Consider the following 20,123-nt stretch of genomic DNA (forward strand, 5'->3'; position numbering starts at 1 on the left):
TCAGTTCCGCCTGGCTAGAAAACGTCTGCAGCCATCGGAGAGGAAAACTGCGGCATGGTTGACAATGGTCCTTGGAGTTGCCACGAAAAAAAATGTCCACGCTTGACATTAAACAGCGACAACATTTTCACTTTGCATGCAGAATGCCGGCACAAAGGGTCCTGCGATGGACTGGCGGAGGCGTCTCATGCAGCGACTGACAACCGCGTTGGATACTCCCCGCCTCCGGATCACCTCCCCCCAGCCACCGACGCTAACTGGCCGCGCTAAAACGTCAGCCAGACAGCGACGACGATGGCGGAAATAGAGCAAAAGTTGAGAACAAAAACGATGAGCGAAATGGAAAAAAATGGCACACAAGCTACTTGAGCTTGAACCGGCGACGCTTTTCAAATTCCCCACCCAAACCGGGGGTGGCGTTCCACTCCCTTTTCGGGTTATTTTTTCCGCGACCAGGCATGCGGCTGACAGGTTAAGGCGGGACAGTTGACCATCTCGCTCGGTCGGTGGAGCAGGGGCTCCTGGCTGTGGGCGCGTCCTTCATTGTATGTACGCTGGAGTGGAGTGGAGAGTCTCCCCACTCGCATATCCAACTACCAGTTCCTGTCCGGCTGCTAACCCCCCGTGTAATGGCAATGATTTTGACGTCTGTTTAGTTGGCCCTTTGCTCGCCTTCAACGCAAAGGATAACGGCCATCTGCAGGCAGCAGTGACGAGGATTCGCCGAGTCCTCTGCCGGAGATGCGTCTCCTGGTGCGTTTGTTTTGAGTGCAGCGGAAGCGTCTTTTAATCAGCGCTTCGTGGCAATGAAAACTGATAGGTTGCGGGATGTCCTTTGGGAATGGGCTTCTGCCATCCAATGGTCATCAGCCGATTTTGGGCATTACGATTGACAGCACGGGTGAAAGATGGGGAAAGTTGAAAATTGAAGTTATATGTAGAGAAAACTGAGAGAGAGTTTTTGAGAATATTTCCCTAAGACCTTCCTCAACAAACGGAAGAGGCTTCCCTCTTCTTTGGGCATTCCCAATACATTTTTCATTTTCATTCTCCACTCTTTATTCCACCACGCAGCGCATATGAACATCTCGTGGCCCATTTGCTTATGCCTCTTGCCATTGTTTGCGCTACACTTCAACGCACTTTCGTCATTGATCCGGAGAGTCCTGCAACCAGTCGGTCCGGTCCTTCTGCCCAGCCCACCACCCCAACTCGGCCAGAGCAGACCGGACCTAAAACTGGCCTTCAATTCGAAAACCTCGTGGCTGTGGCCCGTTTTATTTTTTTCATTTTTATTGAATTTTGCTTGCCCATGCTATAGCTCCAGTGGAATAACCAGTCCGCCCCGGAGTGTGTTGCATTATGCCGGGACATACGTTTTGAAATTCCATTTCTGCGTAGATTTTTTTATCCATTACTCAAATCTGTGTATGGGTTTGCATGGGTGTTGCCAGGTTGCCCCACACCTACGGGGGCCACGGCGCTAAGCTTTGACTTGGGATTTGCATTTTTTACGCGCCGAGGACCAACTCGTCCCATGCTCCTGTCCTCCGAGGATGGGAGTGCGCGAAGGGTCGGATCGGTGGAGCGAGGAATGGCATCCACTTCTGCTGATGCCGTGATTTTTTTATTTTTGATACCCTATACAGTAAACAGTGATGATATGCAGATGATCGAAGTCCAACAAGCGATGAACATGAACCACATTTAAATTAACCAAAATTCTATGTCTTTAGACATTACATACGTAATTATATGTAAATTAACATATGTAAAAACATGTAAATAAACAAAGTGCTAGTTAATAGGTATCCAATAGTTGAGCGTTAGGTAAGACCTTCATTGTTAACGTTGTTGTTACGACTAGTCCTTCTTTTTTTTACATAATTCCCTGCTCCCTGTATCCCTTCGCATGCTTCTTTCACTCGCCGTGTCCTGTTTTGGGATAAAAATCCATTTCATCATCAGGGTTTCCTCCGTTCGCCGCCTTCCTGCTGATGCTGCTTTGTCTGATCGCGTTGAAATTGTAATGAGATTTTCTGTTTTGGGTCGACTTGGTACTTACGGATATGTTTCGTCGAGGAGTTGGCGCAAATTTTACGGTAATATGCTTTTTTGAGAATGTATATGCAGACCGGGAGTTTGTCTATTTAATTTATAAAATTTATCTGCGGCTCGCATCGGTGGGCAGCATTATATCCTGTCCACAATTTGTGGTTGTCAAGTCATATGGCAGCGGCAAATGCATTCGCTCATTCATCATTCGAAAGCAAGTCTGTTGTCCTTTCTTTACGGATATGTATCCGTATCCTTTCTGTCCCGTTTTCGGTTAAAATGAATTTTTTTCCCTGTGCCGCACGAATTTTTAATAGATTAGACGGGTTTCCTTTGAGAACAGTGCGGGCTGGCGGCAGCCCGTTGTTTTCCATCCACCCAGCTCGTAAACAGGGATTATGTTGGATGAGGCGAGAGTGGAGTTCTTAGTCCAGAAGGTTAGGCAGTGGATTTCAGGTGGTAATTGTGCGGGACTTGTTTAATTATGTGACTTCACAAATGGGATACCATTTCATCTTATATCATCAAATATTATTGTATATTATATTATTTATTTTTAGAGCTTATTTGGTTGTCAAACTTTATAAATCGAAATATTCTAAAGTATTGGCTATGATATGTCTGCACCCTCCCTTATCGGCATTATAAATATGCAAAAATATTTGGCTCGACAAACAAAATAAAATTTATGGAACTTTGTTGGCTGGCTATCTATGCTTTTTCGCAGTTCGCTGAGAACAATACACAATTTCCAATTAAGCGACAGTTTGTCCACTCTCCCGACCACCGATTTCAGCTATATGCTATATGCCCGTGCGCATCTATAGACCGTCTAACCCTTTCCCCAAAATTCATCGGCACCATTCGAAACATTCGACCGACCGACCATTTGACCATTCCCATTCGCTTTCCTACTCGCTTTCGGCGGGCTCGATAGCAAATTGTATTTAAAATTTATATAAAATTCGCGGAGTATTTGTTGTGACAGCGTCTGTGTGCCCCGCCGACCACCGATACCCCCCGCTGCTCCAACGAGCATTAGCCACCACACGTTTATTTTTGCCTGCTCCACAATCAACGTTAAAAATTCGCGCAATTTATGCATGCATGGCGAGGGGTGGTGAAAAAAGAGGGGAAATGGGGTTACTCCTGCTCCTGCCTTTTGTGGGCCTGTATAAATGGCAAAAAGCCTCTGTCGCTGCCCCTTCCTGTGGCATCCGTCTCCAGTTCCAGCTCCTGCCACTTCCACTCGCCCGTTGTTATTTCCACTGCCGGCGAATCACCAAAAACTCCGCGCTTGTTTATTTTATTGGCACGTAAATTTATGTGGATCTCCATTCCACTTTTCCGGCCCTGTCACTCGGCACGGGTGTGAGTGAGAGAGTGAGTGAGCTTTTCCGTATATTCCTGCATCCTATATATTGTGTGTACACAATTGTGTTTTGTGTATTTTAAAAATAATTTCTGTTCGACGTGCAAAAATATCTACACACCCGGAAAAAGCACCGGTTTTTGTCACATTCTCGGCGCACATAAACTTGTATATTATATATATATTTTTTCGTTGAAGCAGGGGAAATTCGTCAGACATGCGATAGATCATAAGGCTTTATGGTTATCAGAAATCTGTTTCTAAATATCTATAGATTTGGTTATTCCATCGAAACCTTTGAATATAAGTGAAGTCAAACCACTAAGATATAGTCAGTCTAATTAGTATCCATTAACTAGGCCTTCAGTTTCGATATTCTTCTGACAAGATTTTATTCAATGTGAGGTTGTCCCAATTCCAAGAGCCCTGTAATCTCTTTTGGATTAACCAACGAAGCCTTTAGCTCTTCCCTGACATAAGCTGGCCAACAAGGAATGGCGTTGAGTCGGCGGCAGCTTCATCAATATGCAAAGGTCCGGAATTAAAGAGACAGTGAATGGCACAAAGAAACTGATGAAAGTGGGCACTCAACACTGGGTTAAAGCCACTTTGTCAAATACGAGCAAACATAAGCCATCTAATTATAAGTATCAATCGAATAAATATCGATAAAAGCTATATGAAAAGCTATACTATACCCGAATCTGATCAACTTTATCAACTTATGTACTAGCAGGCAGCAGGTATATTAAATAGCATATTTTCGTTAAATGAATACCAGCTGGTGGATAGCAGCTCCTCTTGACCACTGTGCCTGCCATCCAATGCGTCTCCGCTGTGCTCACGTTCCATGCTGTCCAATTATGTCTCACACATGCAAATGCAACGTGCAGCGGCGGAAATCAGCCAGCCTCCATTCCGAAAACCCACATGCCCAATCCCCAGTGCCACCTCCATGCCATCTCCGTGCCACCCAATCACTCGACGCGCTTGTTGGGTCCGCGGGGCTTTTGGCCAGGAGCGGCAGAGCGACACGAACTTGGCCCAAACGAGCGGCGAACAAACGACAGCACATGGATGCCATAACGGCGGGATCCGTGGGCCGTGGGTCGAGAGTTTCGGGGATCGAGGCTCAACTCTGTTTCAATTTGCACCCCCGCAGACGCGGCAATCACTCAGCCGACCCACTACACCGGCGCCACCCACTGCCACTGCCACTGCCCACCACCCCCACACAAGCACCCACTTTTTCGCGTAACGCAGAGTTTGGTGGGGGGAATGGGACAGGGAACGTGTTGTTTCCGACTCTTTCGTCCATTCTCCAGCGACATATGGTTGTTGTTTTGCTTTTTGGCCATGGCCAGTCTGATTCGTTGTTGTTGTTGCCCATGTTGGCGTCCATGTTGTCGTGCTATGTGCGTTTGTTGCAACAATCGATTTATTTTCGGTTTCATTTCTGATTGGCAATATTTCATAGCAGTGTCGTTCCTCTTTTTTTACTTTTCAGCTTCTCGTTTCACTCTATTCCGTTTGTGTATGTGCCTGGAATATTTGTATTTTTTAAATAATAACGTGCAGGGTGAAACGGAATTGGAATGTGCATATTGCTGGATTCACAGGGAAGATTCTTTTACAGATGCAGTACCAATATTAAAACCAACCAAATTAAAAAGCTTAAACTCTATTCCCTTTCAACATTGTAAAGTAGACGACTGACGTGAAGTGTTTCCATTCTACAAGAATATTAATAGTATTAAGAATGTGGACCCTTTCCCTTTTTGCAATTTATTTGCCAAACCTTCAATGGCTATTTTTGTTAAATTTATTTTACTCTTTTGGGTTTGCCAATTATTAAAATAAATAATGGACCTTAATATCGCTCAGAATTCGGTCGGTGGTGGTTGAATAAATAAATCTGAAATTGATAATTGGCAATTGCAAATCGAGGCGGAAAATTATGGTGTCTGCATGGTGCAATGCCATTTCATAAATGAAATTTTTTTTTGGTGCTTCAAATTAGCGGACATCGTGCAGCTTCGCTTTTCCATTGGCTCGACCACAGCAGTTTCATTTCCCGTTTTTGCCGGATACAAACCCAAACCAAATCCAATTGAATCCACCCACGCAAATCCAACTCCCATGCGAGCCACAACAAATATAATGTTAGCGTCAAATGTGCAATATTTTCCTCTTTTAGAATTGCCATACGAATTTAGCAACAGACGTATACATTTTGATTTTGATCATCATAATAAGCCTGCATAATAATTTCCATAATTTAAAACTATCCTTCAAATAGTAAGAGATTGGGGAATGTTGTATTATATTTCGAAAATTTAAACTGTTTATATGCTTCTTGAAGTGCAACATCCTAAAAACTACACCCTCTACCCATGACTTAGAATCAATATTTCGGTTATTGGCATTACACAACGTCAACACCACGAACTGCAGCAGCGGCAACAAAGACAGCGACACTTGCCACCAAAAATTGCATATATTTGGATGCCCCTTTTTTCGGGGGAAAATTCACGACATCAGACTTTGGAGGACAGGACTTGGAGTTTTGGGTGGGCTATGTGTTTGGTGGGTTCACTGTGGTTTAGAGCCCGCCGGCGTGGATAACATCTCCATTCGCCGAGTACACTCAAACCAAAAGTGAGAGCACTTTTCTGTATTTAATATATATATAAACTTTTAGTAACTCACAGTTGATATACATTTAAAAGAATAATTATGCTAATTTACTATGAAGTACGAAAGATATGATGTGAAATTTATGAAACTTAAGTCTTTTTAGGGCTTTTTTGTTTCGAGTGCATTGTCACCATGTTCTGCGGCGTTTCTCTGGTCGCTGGCTCGTTGGGTTAACGTTAATTTGCACAATTTTTGAGTTATGCCAATCGATTTCTAATGGGCCTCGCCGTGTATGCGATACACAATCCACCTCCACCGCCATCGGGAAAACTGAACTCTTGGCATGGCTGTCGCGCGGAAAATGCAGAGACACTTGTGTGGGAGAGGTAGCTTCATTTGTAGTTCTAAACTGCCAGGATTTCACATCTCTTGACTTGGACTTCCAATTATGGTGGTATCATTGATGAGCAACAAAGTGTTTCGCAGTGATTTCATATTTGCCAAGCTGACATTGATGTGGTAGACACCTGCCCACTTTTTGTGGCAAACACTAATTGATGATTTAAGGCAGGCAGTTTGTTATTTCTTATGGGTTATGGAAGACCATATAATTATAATTTATTGCAAAGAACGAATAAAAATTCGCAATTTTACGAAAAATAATTATCAAATAAATTGCTAAAAAGTGCGCTTTAGTGTCGGTCATGGGAAAATGGGATTCAACACAAACAGAAACCCTCATTATTGGCATAAAACTTATATTTATTTCTTTTTTTTTTTGGCTATATGTCGTCTGTCGAAAATAGCATATGCAATACGAATTTCAGCCCATAAATATGCAAAGGTTTTTGCGCAATTATCGCCGACGAGGCTTAAACCGCATGCAAACACATTTATTTATGACATTATGGCATAAAATGGTATAAAAATAAATTTGATATATACAAATGAAGGTGTCCTACCCCCAAATTATTTTAGGCACCACTGAAATTGTGCAGCTGCGTTTGTGGTTGGCGATGGAATATGGAAGTGGGTTTATTGGGCTTGGAATGGGGCAGACGCCATCAAATGTTGTCATTAAATTCAGCGGATTGCCACAAAAAAGAGAGAGAGAGAGGAATGAATAAAATGAACGCTCATAACCTGGCTGGAAAACCCACAGAAATTGCAGTATATATTTTATTCATGCAGCGGAAAAATTGCCACGAAATATTGTTTGTTTATTCGCGTTTTCCAGGCTCTGTCAGCCGGTGGATTGCGGTGGGGTATTTTTGTATATAAATGCATATGCACATTTACATATTTATGCGGACGGGTCTCGATTCCACTTGCATTGCCTACTTATGGGCGAATTATGTGTTGGTTTTGGCCCGAAGGACCCTTTTTCGCGGCCATGCACATGAAATGCATTGCGTAATAACTGTTAATGCTTAACATCGACAGAATCGGCAACAACTGCAATAATTGCCAAAACTGCATTGTTTGGCTGGTGCATTTGCAAATGACACAAAAGCCCCTCGAATTTTAAATCAGTGGCGGTGGGCAGGGGGTCATCCGGGTGGCCTGTCTATCTGTCCGCAGTTTGCAATTTGGTTTATTTTTCTTTGGCAGGTTCCATATAGACGTTGCTCTATTCGGTCGCCAGTTGATAATGGAGGGGACCTCGTTATGCCCATCTCATCTCATTTTGGCCATCTGGACGCGTTGGGTTTGTGTTTCTGCAATTGGCTAGTGCCGTTTTCGACGCTAAAATATGCCTGTGTTTTATCTAACGCTTTGTTTGTCCGACAGTGACTATTCGCTATGATAGTCAAGTTTGCCATAGCGTAATTAGTTTCAACCAGTGCAATTGCAGATGTCTACCGATACGGTGAATACAAATGTAGCTACTTTTTATACCCTTTCACAAGATATATATATCTATATACTATACTATATTAGTATAGATTCGATCTGCATATTTAGTTCTGTATTATTTTTGAAGCAACTAAGTATGAGAGATTATATAGGAAGGATAACATGCCTACGTTTTGTTTTAAATACCAAATGTAATAAATATTCAAAAGGACAAAATATAATTATTTTTGCGTCAAATCCTTTTGTTCAAACCGCACTTTGTATTTCGCCCACAAAATACAATTAAAATAATTCGCTAATAGGGATATACGTAGCATTTGAAATAAATGCTGGGGGTTGTTCTGCACTTGACCAGCAAATTTTGCTGTCGAAATAATTATTTGGTAAATTGCATTGTAAACTGCAGGCAAAATATGCAGACCGCAAATGACAAAAGCAAATATATGAAAAATAAGCTTTGCATACTATTTTGCAATTAATATCCAAAACATGCAACCCCCAGTCCCCAGCCTATCCCATTTATTCCATCCTCCCAGCCCCACTGCCTCCAACCGCCTGCTTTATTAATATTAATTGAAAATAAATGCAGCATAAGGCGGGTCGGTCAAAAAGCAGATGGCCATGAGGTGAGGTGTGGGTGTGGGTGAGGTTGAGTGTGTGCTGCCAAAAATGTTGTAAAATGCAAATAATTAAATGGCAACCAATAAAATATGCAAATTAGTTGTGTGACACTCGTCGGGGCAGAGGAGGGGGGTAGACGTGGTAAAGTGTTTGCATATATGGTGGCACGTTGAATCGACCAGAAAAGCCGACTACGGGCTTAGAACACATCTGGAATCAAGCATGGTAAGCTGATGCAGCGCCAAATGAGTAAAGCCCATAGCTTAGTACTTAATGCACTTAAATCAGTCATTCTTATGACTCCTGTACTCACTCCACTTCTCATTTTAACGCTTCCTTGAAGGCACTGGACTACGATTGCGAGGCACAGGGCCAGGACATCCCACAGGCGATTCAGCTGCTCGGGGAGATGAACAGCAATGTAAAACAAGTGACTGACTTGGTGGAGGGCATGCTGCAGCGGGTCAAGCGGGGCGAGCTAACCACAGAATACGGCCTGAGCTTCCTGGAGGTGAAGTACCACATGCTACTGGACTATTTGATCAATCTGACCTATGTCGTGCTGCGCAAATGCTCCGGAGAGACCATCGAGGGAGATCCCTCCATCGAACGCCTAATAGAGATTCGCACTGTGCTGGAGAAGATTCGGCCTATAGACCACAAGCTACGCTATCAGATCGACAAACTGGTCAAGACAGCCACCACTGGCGTCTCGAGCAGTACAGATCCCATACTTTACAAGCCCAACCCGGATGATATGATGAGCAGCGCAGGCGGAGCAGGCCGAGATGAGGACGATGGAGAAGATGACAGTGACGAGGAGGACGAGGACGACGATGAGGAGGATGAGGACGAGGCCGGCGCAGCGAAAATGCCCCGGAAAGCGGCCACAGCCGGAAAGTCAAGAGTGTACGTGCCGCCGCGCATCAAGCCCGTTTACTACGATGGCGATGAACGCGATGCCGACAAGGAGAAAAAGGCACTGGACCGGGCCAAGAAACGAGCCATTACGTGAGTTTGACAACCCGTTTCCCACTAGTGTCCATTCAAGAGCAAAGTCTTCTTTCCAACCAGGTCTTCCATGCTGCAGGACCTCAAAGAGGAATACTTGGATGCTCCTACAGAAATTTCATCTGGTTCGCGTGCTCAGCAGATGCTTTCCCAAGCTCAGAAGGAGAAGCAGGAGTACGAGGAGACCTATTTGATGCGTCTGCCGGTGACCAAGGCGGAGAAGCATCGCCAGCGAAAACTGACCACCTTGGGTATGTTCCCATCACTTCTCACTTAATATCCGAAATTCAAACTGACTCATCTATCCGCAGGCACACTTGGTGATGAAATTCTTGGGGAGATCAGTCGGGAATCAGCCCTGCGTGGGGATGGAAGCAAAAAGCGCAAACTGGCCAAGAAGGGGAAGGGAAAGAAACGTGGCGGTAAAAAGCGAAAATTCCATTAATTGGAAGCTCAAAATATCCTATTTAAGTAAGAACATTTTTTAGGTTATAAACAAAGGTGTTTTAATGCCGTTCTATATGTTTTAAATTGCTTTAAAAAGTTAAGTTTCCCTCATTTTTGATCCTGATTGACATATACTTTTGATTCTTAAAACTTTTATTTTTATTGCTTAATGTTAAGTTTTTCCAATTAATGTTTAAATGAATTTTTATTAAAATGTTCTTATATTATTGAAAAAAAAACGAAAATTGTGTTTTTATTTTTTTAAGGATTTTATTTTAGAAATTCGAATTATTTCAGCTTACCAATTAAGCATGGTTATCCAGCGACGCGCTTATCTGCGTGCAAAAAATAAATACTTTAAACAAAAAAAAAAATAAAATTACTTAATGCGCAATGTAAAGTTAGGCCACAAAATTAATAGTTTAAGTTTATTCAGAGACCTAAATTTAATTCGAAACTAACAAAATTTTTACAATTAAATCCCATTTCATAACAAAGGGAAACGGGAAACTTTGTCCATTACAGTACTACAAAGTGAACGAAAATTTTGAAAAATAATGAAATTGTATCTTAAGGCACAGCAAAATTAATCATAAAGAACAAAACCGTATTTCGTTGTTTTTAGGAGTCAAAGAAAAAATTAAAAACTTTGGGCAAACGCAAATTAATATTATATTTTGGAAAGTCTTGTTTCGAAATTTAAAATAAAACCAAATCCAATGCAGCTAAAACGTGCTGTAAAAATGCAAAACCAAAACTAGAAACAAAAGAAAAAACACAACTTCAGTGACAAAATGCAGATGCCTTAACAAGAGACCGGTTTACACAGTAAGAAACGAGCGAAACGAGAACAAATTTAGAAAACTTTTGAGTTGACGTATATTAAAGCAATGATCGAAGGAAAGACTATATAAAACTATAATAACTTAAGCCCCACCCAAAAACCAAGAAAATAAAAAAAGTTTTAATTGAACGGAGAGTATTTGATAAACTTTTAAGCCAATACGTGAAAGAGAAGTTATTTTAGTTTTCACAAAAAAAACTCCTAAAAACAACTGAATTTAGACACAAAATTTATATATTTCTTATATATCGATTAATTAAAATTAAGCGACACATTTTGAACAACCCAAAGCAAAGAGATTCTACGTCCAAAAAAAAGTTTTTAAACGTATGGAAAAACTAAACTAAAACATTTTAGAAGTAAAAGCTATTCAAAAGCGCGAAAAAATGAACGAGGGGAGTAGTTGAAAAACTATATTACCAAACGTATAATTAATACAATTAAATGTAAATGATGAAAAACGAAATATATAGCATAGATTTAAGTTGAAGAAGGCAGCAGCAAGCAACCAGAACTTTTGGCTTCTACAACAAACTTTGACTAAGGATGAAAATTTCTTCAAAATTTTTGAAAAACCTTTTGGCTATAAATTTAACAAAAACAAGCAATGATAGGCAGACAACTGAAAAACAAGCAATGATAGGCAGACAACTGAAAAATTACCACATAAATGCAATAGAACTCAAAATTATTTACAGGCAACAAGCAGCATGATGTTTTAAATGTAATTAAATAAATTAATTTAATTAATTTATTTATGTTAAAAGCTGAAAGACTGAATATGTTAAAGTGAAAACCAAAATGTAACAAAAACAATGAAATGAAAGGATATGTACTTTTTCTCAAGTGTGTGTATGAACTTAAATAATTTTAATAGCCGAATTTCTAGCACAAATTTTAAAACGACTAAGACATTTATTTTCTTTTCCGAACTTACTCTTTTCGTCGAAATATCATTTGTTTAGTTCTCATTCAGTGCAAGTTGTTTATTTCTGTGTATGTAAAATAAAGCGGAAAGCATGAAAACGAATACAAAAGTTAAATATATTGCAAAATGTAAAGACAACAAAAACAAAGTGAAAACAACCAAACAAAAGTCGCCTTAGCCAAGCACCACAAAGCAAGAAAGAAAGAAATGATATGAATCGAAGTGAAACAAAAATTTGTAAAAGCAAATATAATACTTAACTTAACTACCAATTATTTGTTGTAATTTAATATAACGAACAAACTGATACTCACACAACAGCAAAAACATCTACAACAGAATAGTGCAAAAGTTCAAAAAACAATACCTATATGTAATTTAATTTTTATAGCCAAAGAAGAAACGAATCAGAGGAAACGAAAGCGATCGGATCCAAAAGGATAAATGAAGAATTTAGTTTTAAGCAGTCCTAAACAATTCTGAACGAAAATTAATTGGTTACTTAGTAATAAATGCAGAATAATTGTTTTAAATCAACAATACGAAATTCGAGCTTAAATTATTTCTAAAAAAAACATCATAACTGCGGATTAAAATTGGTTCTTAAAAACAATATTTTTTTAATAAATGAAGACGTTGTAAAAATTTAAAATGAAGTGAAGAAAATGACCATGATGAGTTCGCAAACAAATGCTTAAGCGTGTGGAAGTGGTTTGCCATCTTACTTATGTAACATAATATAAGTTTAATTAATCTACCAAGTACTAGTAAGAAACCTATTATTAATAACTAACACACTAAATTCAAAAAACGGAAAATCTGAAACTGATAATAAATTACAAACTCAAGAAACCAAATGAAGTTGTTTTTTTTTTTTTTACTTTTTATATCCCCAACAGATTTAAATTATCAATTCACATCCTTTTCTATATAGATTACTTATTTATTCATTGCATAACCAATAAGCAGTTACATATCTACAGCATAATAATTATTGCACAGGAAGTGTACGGATAGCAGCCTCTGAGATTCCATCGGTTTCTCGAAGGGCCTAGGCCTCCGGCTGAGCCACATGGGGCTGCTGCTTCTCCGCCTTCAGGCGCTGCTTCTCCTTGAGCAGGGCATAGCACTCGGGCACCTTGTTGTAGAAGTCGCACAGCTTCGTCTGCGAGTTGAAGGCCAGATACTTGCCGCAGTTGTACAGGCGCGGATGTCCATTAACGCACACGAAGTACTTCTTGCAGGTCTGGGGATGGCGATAGTAGCGCAGCTCTCCCTCCGGACTGACGTCCACGGCGGCGACAGCGCTATCATCGGCGGAATCGGCGGCGGGGCAGTTGAAACCCAGGTACGCCTCGGCGTTGCAGCTTTCCACAAGATCGGGCCAGTCGCACTGGTAGGTCTCCTCATTGAACGCCAGTCCCTCGGGACACTTGGTCAGGCTGGCCACGCCGTGGGCGCAGTTGCGGTAGACACCGCACTTGGACGCATCCCCGTTGGGATAGAAACCGAACTGGCGGGGACAATCTTCCGTTCCGTTGGCGGGCTGCAGGCGTGCCCTCTCCTTGCAGGTGGAGTACGGGGCGTATGTGCACTCTCCGGTCGCTTTGGTGCGCTGGTGGAAGAGCAGGCCGTCCGGACACAACTTCTCCACGGGATTACCATCCTGACACTCTGTGTAGGAGTCGCACTGTTCACCCGATGCAAATCGTCCATTGGGCGTGGGGCATTCCGACGAGCCAAGAGCTGTAATTACAAAAAAGCAAATAGTTTATTAGCAAAATGTTATATAAATGAAGAGATTGTAGATTGAAGAAAGCTGGAGTGGTTTTTGTTTTTCCTTTTTTTTATTTCGACGCGCAAAATGTGAACAATCAGTTTGCCAAATTCTTTAACTACAGACTAGAAAACTCGAGCAACCTATCGCCATATGGCATGTGCATGGGAAGCATCACAACTGGATTGACTTAGTTCTTCTTGGCGTGAAGACGAGCGGCCTTGATTTGGGCACCCTTTTCACGGATGGCACTGCTGCAGTTGGGCACGTTCTCGATGTCGTCGCACTGGTTCAGCTCCTGGTTGAAGGCCTGGTCCTCGCCGCATCCAATGCGACGCGGACGTCCCTCGATGCAGATGAAGTACACCTGGCAGTTGTCCTGCGACGGATGGAAGGTGTAGTCAGCCTCCTGCTCGCCGAGCAGTTCAGATCTGGGTGCCGGCGCCGGGCAGCGGAAGCCCAGGAAGGCCTCGGCGTCACAGTCCTCCACCTGATCGGGCCAATCGCACTTGTAGGTGGCCGGATTCCAGGCCAGACCCTCGGGGCAGTCGAACACGAAGCCACGGCCCGCGGCGCAGTTCATGAACTGTCCACAGTGGCTGGCGTCGCCCATGCGGTAGTATCCGAACTGGTGGGGGCACTCATCCGTGGGCTGAGCGGCCTGCAGGCGGGCCTGGCCCTGGGTGCACTCCACGTCGATCGGGTAGCCGCAGGGGTAACCCGTGGACTTCTCGTTGTACAGCAGACCGTCGGGGCAGAGCTTCTCCTCGGCCACTCCGTTCTTGCACTCAATGTAGGCATCGCAGGAACCGGACACGGGAGCGGTTCCATTCGCCTCCTTGCATCCACCGGCAGCGGCGGCAGCTGGAAGAAATAGCGTACGTCGGTTAATATCGATCCACGGGATTGCGGTGGCTAGCTTACCTCTAATGAGTTATGATGGGAAACTGGCTCTTTTTTATTTTTTGTTTTAACTATTTGATACGTACTTTAAGATCAACGACAAGTCTTGGGATTGCCGTAGGGCAACATTCCACTTGACAATGGATTTTCTCGTCTTCCCGCGATATTACATACACATACCCGGGTATTGAAACTTTAATGACTCTGTGGGCACATACCCCGGTTGATGAACCCGCGAATATAATTCAAAGATGTTTATTTAATGCGATGTAACAGAAAAGAGTTTGAGTAGTAGACAAGTGCCAGGGACTTGGATGAAGTGATGGTAGTTGTTTAAAGTTATGTATTTCAAATGTGAGTGTATAGTGGGACTGGGATTTTAGGGGATTTTTAGGGATGCATACAAACCATCGCCTTTAATGCCATCTAATTTCATAAGCTGTGCTAAAAATCGTTTCACATTAAATCGTTAAGGCCCTATACTCGTACTATTAAAAACCTGTTACCCTATTAACCAGTTTAAAAATCAATGGACATATTTAGCTGCTGTCACTGACGTCATTAGCCGCTTTTAATAATTATAGGCCGATCAATTTAAAATCACACCAATTTATTTAAAAATGCTGTTTATCTTGTGAACAATCTGCCAACGATTTGTGTGGTTTTTATTATTTTTTTCCTATTTGATAAGTTTAAAGTTTCAACAGAAGTAAGCGGCATTTCCCTGTTTGCACCTCAAATAATTGAATCCATAAAAATGCAATTACTTTTCCCATATGTGTTCAAATAGATTTCGGACAAAACGTGACGTTCATCTCGAAATCTGATTGGCGACCGTTGGTTTTTTCGAAGCCTGACACAGTGAAGATTATGTCGTACCGAATCGAAAGAGGTGCAAACGCGCTTAAAGGTCACAACAACCGGCTGGGCACGCACTGAGATGGATCTGTCGCCTCCAGCTCCCCCAACATGTCTGACCGCTATCCGCGAGATAAACCCGTTCCACACAATGGACCGACCATTGGTGCCAGGCAAAGATTATGCAATAGCCATGTTTCTCTGCCCGCTTCGGCGTGTGAATTAAATTTCTGAAAAGGCTGCCTGCTGACCTTGAAATATCAATGAAATTTCGGTGGGATTTTACATATTGGCCATCAAGATGGACATAATTATTGGCATTTATTGAGCTTTCTTTGCATTTCCCTATAAAACATTTTTTGTTACTTTGTTTGAAAATTCGCGTAATTTCCTGCTATTGTGAATCGGATGAGTAGCATTTTTAAACGTTGCAAAAGTGAATAATTGCACATATGTATGTACTTCCAACCAAACGTGGGACTCTAAACATTCACATACGAAATATGTGTCTCTTGGCACTTTTTTCTATGAAATGCGAATCTGTTTGAATAGGAAGCAATAAGAATTAAATTTAATTCGTTTCCGCAACATTGAATCTTTAATTCTTCAAGATGAAATTAGTTAAATGTATTGATGTTTCTTGAAATTTTGTGCTGACGTACATATAGTATATGCAAATGTTTGTGTCACCTTCTCGAACTTTTCGCACCAGCAAGTTTGTGACCAAAGTCATTCGTTTTGCGAAATAATAATATAAAAAAAAACTATAGTATACTAACCCATTGAGCCAAACATGGCAACGCACAATAGAGCACTGATTAAAATTTTAGCCATTTTGATTAAATCCTCTTGTTGTTTTGCGAATGGCAATGTGGTCACTAAAAGTTAAACTAAGGAAGAGCTAGTGCGATGCTCAGCCAACGAGCTGACAATTTCGACTGTTTTGCGCTAGAAACGCAGCGCAGATATTAACTGGCAACCTCACACTCGAAGCTGAAGCTGCTCGAAGCTGAAGCTCTTTTGGATGATGATCATCGGAGCGAGCCGAAACGTCGCCGGAGCTTGGGGATCTTCCCCAGTTGCCTGGTGGGGATTCGCAACAGCTTTTGACGACGCCGTCGCAGCCTCACTCAATTGCCATAAAAACTAACTTGTCAATAAATAACGAATAAACGAAAAGACATTCGATGGCACAACATTTCGACAGAAATGAAACATTATTGCAACTGCGATTATAACTTAAGTTGAACGCTAAATTGACACCCCAACCATATATTGTACATAGAGATAAGATTCTGAAGATTTGTTTCTGCTTTTAAATTTTTCAGATTCCCAAAGAAAAAATTAAGAATAAATACTTTTAACTCACTTTCGTTCGAGTTGAGTCAGTTCATCAAACCAGAAAGCTCTGCCAAGTTTCAGCTAGCAACTGTTTTAAATATTAATCAACGAAGTCTGTATCTAATTTATGTTCGATTTGATTTCCATATTTCGCACTTTTGTTTTCGGTGAACAGCCAGCCGAAAATGAATAGAAACCAGAAAATCCAACATAAAGTCAAGGCCGACTGCGCCCATGAGGCCGTACCAATCACGAAAATCTGACAATGATCTTGGTATTAGGCCTTAACTTGGGCTGTGGGGATTTTTAAAGAACCAAAGCTTAAATTAAGTAATGACGAAAGATGCAGCAAATGTCATGAGACAGGAAAACGTGTTTTTAAGGCAGCGAAACAAATGAAATTTGGCAGAGATATTGTACGTTTTAAATTAGTGGTTAAATTGATAGACTTTTAAATTAAGTTTTTTTTTATTATTCTTTTTTATTTTGTCGTTTTTTTTTTGTGTAGCTTTCCTTAGGTTTTAGCTAGTAGTCCATGCTCAGCAGATTTGCAATTACCTATTAAAACATTTTTATTTGGACATATGAGGCGTTCTTGAAATATGTGTAAATCTAAATTTTACGATCAAGGACTTCTAGTCAAATTAGTTATAAATCCTAATAAAATTAGATGACAACTTAATTAAAAGTATTCTTCATTAAACAAGAGAAGTTAAATAATTGGCAGGCTGTGAATCATCAAGAAGACTCATTCAATAGGAATTGTGACATAGACTCAAGTTATAAAAAATAATCTATTTCGATATATAGTAAACATTATAGTTTAATACATTGCCGTTCGGTTTTATTTATATACATACAAAAATATGCTGTATGCATGAACACACAGCGTTGCCAATTTAATTGCAAACTAAATATTATTCAGCTGCTTGATTAATGGACTTACAAATAATTTATGTTCATCGTTTTGTCTAAGGCACTTTTACACTTTTCTTTACATCATACAAATATATTCTTTAATTCAAATTGTTGTATTCTAATTATATTTTAATTCTGCTCTTAGCTACATTTTCAACATTTTCATTATGTTTAGTGATATTTTAGTTTTACGAATGGAAAATATGCAATTAAATCAATTTTTGAGCGAAGACTTGATTTGCAAACATGATATCAGCGGAATCAAGGCTTATGTACTTATACAAACACCAATTGTTGTATGTTGTTCCCAAGTGACTTCCAAAACGTACTTCATTCAATTTTCAACAACATACGTAAAATTTGCTGTTTTTCAGCTAAGTACTAATCTTTTTTAAACTCTAAATCCGACAGCTTAGTTACAATTACATTTCTTTATTGTGTTAAGGCCTACGCAACAAAAACCTTCAGCATTTCACTCGAAATCTAATCGCGGACTCGATTTCGCCATGTTTTTTTAAACATTTATATGTGCACAAGTTTGACTTAATGTTCAACACTAATTAAAAACATATACAAAACTAAATTTAGATTAAGTTTAATGCATATGGGTCTCTGATCTTTCCTTTTGATCGTCGCTCCCTCATTTCTTATCAAATAGGTTTAACATCTCCAAATCGCTTTACTAGTACAAATATCACGGTTCGCATTTATGCTTATTGAAATGTAATCTTCAATCGCATTAATTGCTCTGCCTACCATTCAGTGCGGTAAGTAAACAAATCAATTCTCAATGTGTGTGTTTCTTGTATAAATTTTTAATAGTAATTGTGTTTTGTTTTTTTTTTTGTTTTGAAACTTGTCTTCATCATTATTACTATTACGCTTTAACTCTCAAAGTCTATTTAATACGTTTCAATTCAATGATTCCTACTCTGCTAATCAAGTCAAATATTTAACGTTGGAATTGTTTTGGCCCGGTATCGGTCTAATCTACGTTTTGGTCTTTGCAGTAAGTCTACATTGCCCAAAAAACATTGTTTAATCTATGCCTTTACTGCGGAAATATAGAAACACAAAAAAGTGGTAAGACTGTTTGTTTTGCTGATGTCTAGGAATCTCGCCCCGGTATACGAATATAATGTTGCTCTCAATTTCTCTTTTTGAGTATTTCGAAAAGAAAATCAATCCAATAAAACTATCTTTAACTCGTTAATGAATGTATATGGAAAATTCAACTAAATAACGTTAGACTTATGTTTATGGCCTAGACTAAAAGTAACTGATAATGACTGCCTATGAGTGGTGGACACCCCATAACCCAGATCTCTGACCGCTTATGTCCAGAGAACAGGAGAAATGAAAGGTCCAAGTGTGTTATTATTTACAGAAATTTCTTGGAAGTGAATCAATTGTGGGCGTGTATTCTTAAGCACGCTCTATCAAACGGGCCGTCTGCTTACTTGGCGGCTATTTCCAACTTAAGAATGGCCAGCTAAATGGAATACCTAAAAGCCACTTTTAACTACGTTAAGTCTATGTAAGCCATGCTCTCAAGGCTTTGCAGAGTAGAAAAAGAATACCCAGAACGCGGTAAAACCCAATAGGCCCCCATGGCGTTACACGTCCCGACCTATAGCTAAGCCTAACTACATAATGCTCTATAGTTCTAGGGCTAAGTCTCTAGCTAATTGTAAAACACGCACTTGAAGTGCGCATCCAATGCTATAGAGGGAATGGGTCGGTAGTCAACACAACCGATCTATAGCATTGCAAATAGTAATAGTGAAGTTGGTTGTAGTCTTTTCGCCTTTTCCTCCTTCCCGTTCAATCGGGACTGACCTCAGCTTGGCTTTAGGATTAGTTACTATATCGCACATCCCTTGCGCATGCCATACATTATTTTGAGTTCCGGATAGATGATCTTCCGTATCAGCTGGTTCGTTTTGCCGGACAACATGGCCCGTCGGTTGTCCTTTTTCAGCACCTTGATGCCCGGCTTGTGCACCAGAAATGCGTTGTCCAGTATGTGGAACTCGTAATCCATTACGCAAAGCGCATAGCCCTGCGAATAAATAATATTTTAAAGTTTACTGCTGGGGAATAATGCGGAATGACTCACCTGGGGCATCTTGTCGCTTTTACCCTCCCAGCTGAGCCGTTCATCGTAATGGGGATCGGCATGAGTTCCAATATAAATGGGCTCCCAGTGCACATAGTAACCCGTTCGTTTTCCTGCAATGACAACATGGCAAATTAATCTAAAGGCAACAAAGATGTAATTGTAATTCATTACCTATGTGAAACACACTTAGTTCATCCGTCTCGTTGGCGGACATCCACTCCTTGGACTTGGGCACTCCGTGGCAACTGGCGCACACCCGTTTGTGGAATGGTATGGCTTTGCCCGTGCGAAGGAACTCCTGTAGCTCTGTCTTGTCGTGTGGCACTGGGGAGTTCTCCTCCACCTCGAAGATGGCCAATGGAAATACTCTATAATTTGCAAAAGAAGTTAGATCTCAATAACAATAACTTTCTGTCAAGAAAATGAAAGGCA

General features: G+C 40.8%; 3 protein-coding genes across 9 annotated transcripts in view; 1 reads left to right on the forward strand and 2 right to left on the reverse strand.

Annotated features, from left to right (window-relative positions):
- The window catches only part of LOC6613522 (neuroguidin), a 37,199-nt gene extending 25,063 nt beyond the window's left edge, over positions 1–12,136 (forward strand). For 3 of the 4 annotated variants that reach the window (XM_032727356.1, XM_032727355.1, XM_032727357.1), the window contains 3 exons: positions 8,886–9,553; positions 9,617–9,804; positions 9,865–12,136. In XM_032727356.1, the coding sequence (XP_032583247.1) occupies positions 8,886–9,553; positions 9,617–9,804; positions 9,865–9,998 (990 nt within the window). In that variant the 3' untranslated portion in view covers positions 9,999–12,136. Of the gene's footprint in view, positions 1–8,652; positions 8,768–8,885; positions 9,554–9,616; positions 9,805–9,864 lie in introns of those variants that run through there. The other variant, XM_002037954.2, reaches the window with a different exon arrangement.
- Positions 12,137–12,691: 555 nt separating this feature from the next.
- On the reverse strand, positions 12,692–16,264 carry LOC6613524 (protein obstructor-E). Of its 2 annotated transcripts, none has more exons than XM_032727358.1 (2): positions 16,090–16,264; positions 12,692–13,518 (listed from the first exon to the last, which is right to left on the reverse strand). In XM_032727358.1, exons 1-2 carry the CDS (start codon positions 16,142–16,144, stop codon positions 12,824–12,826), a joined length of 750 nt encoding a protein of 249 aa, XP_032583249.1. In that variant the 5' UTR covers positions 16,145–16,264; the 3' UTR covers positions 12,692–12,823. The 2 variants fall into 2 exon arrangements, with proteins under 2 accessions (XP_032583249.1, XP_002037992.1); XM_002037956.2 differs by lacking the exon at positions 12,692–13,518 and adding an exon at positions 13,601–14,413 and having other exon boundaries at positions 16,090–16,254.
- Positions 16,265–17,456: 1,192 nt separating this feature from the next.
- LOC6613525 (beta-1,4-glucuronyltransferase 1) overlaps positions 17,457–20,123 on the reverse strand; it is a 32,935-nt gene continuing 30,268 nt past the window's right edge. For all 3 annotated transcript variants that reach the window (XM_032727352.1, XM_032727353.1, XM_032727351.1), the window contains 3 exons: positions 19,863–20,059; positions 19,689–19,801; positions 17,457–19,631 (listed from right to left, as the gene is read on the reverse strand). In XM_032727352.1, the coding sequence (XP_032583243.1) occupies positions 19,434–19,631; positions 19,689–19,801; positions 19,863–20,059 (508 nt within the window). In that variant the 3' untranslated portion in view covers positions 17,457–19,433. The remainder of the gene's footprint in view (positions 19,632–19,688; positions 19,802–19,862; positions 20,060–20,123) is intronic.

Source organism: Drosophila sechellia, chromosome 2L (assembly GCF_004382195.2).
Source record: "Drosophila sechellia strain sech25 chromosome 2L, ASM438219v1, whole genome shotgun sequence".
NCBI classification, from domain to species: domain Eukaryota; kingdom Metazoa; phylum Arthropoda; class Insecta; order Diptera; family Drosophilidae; genus Drosophila; species Drosophila sechellia.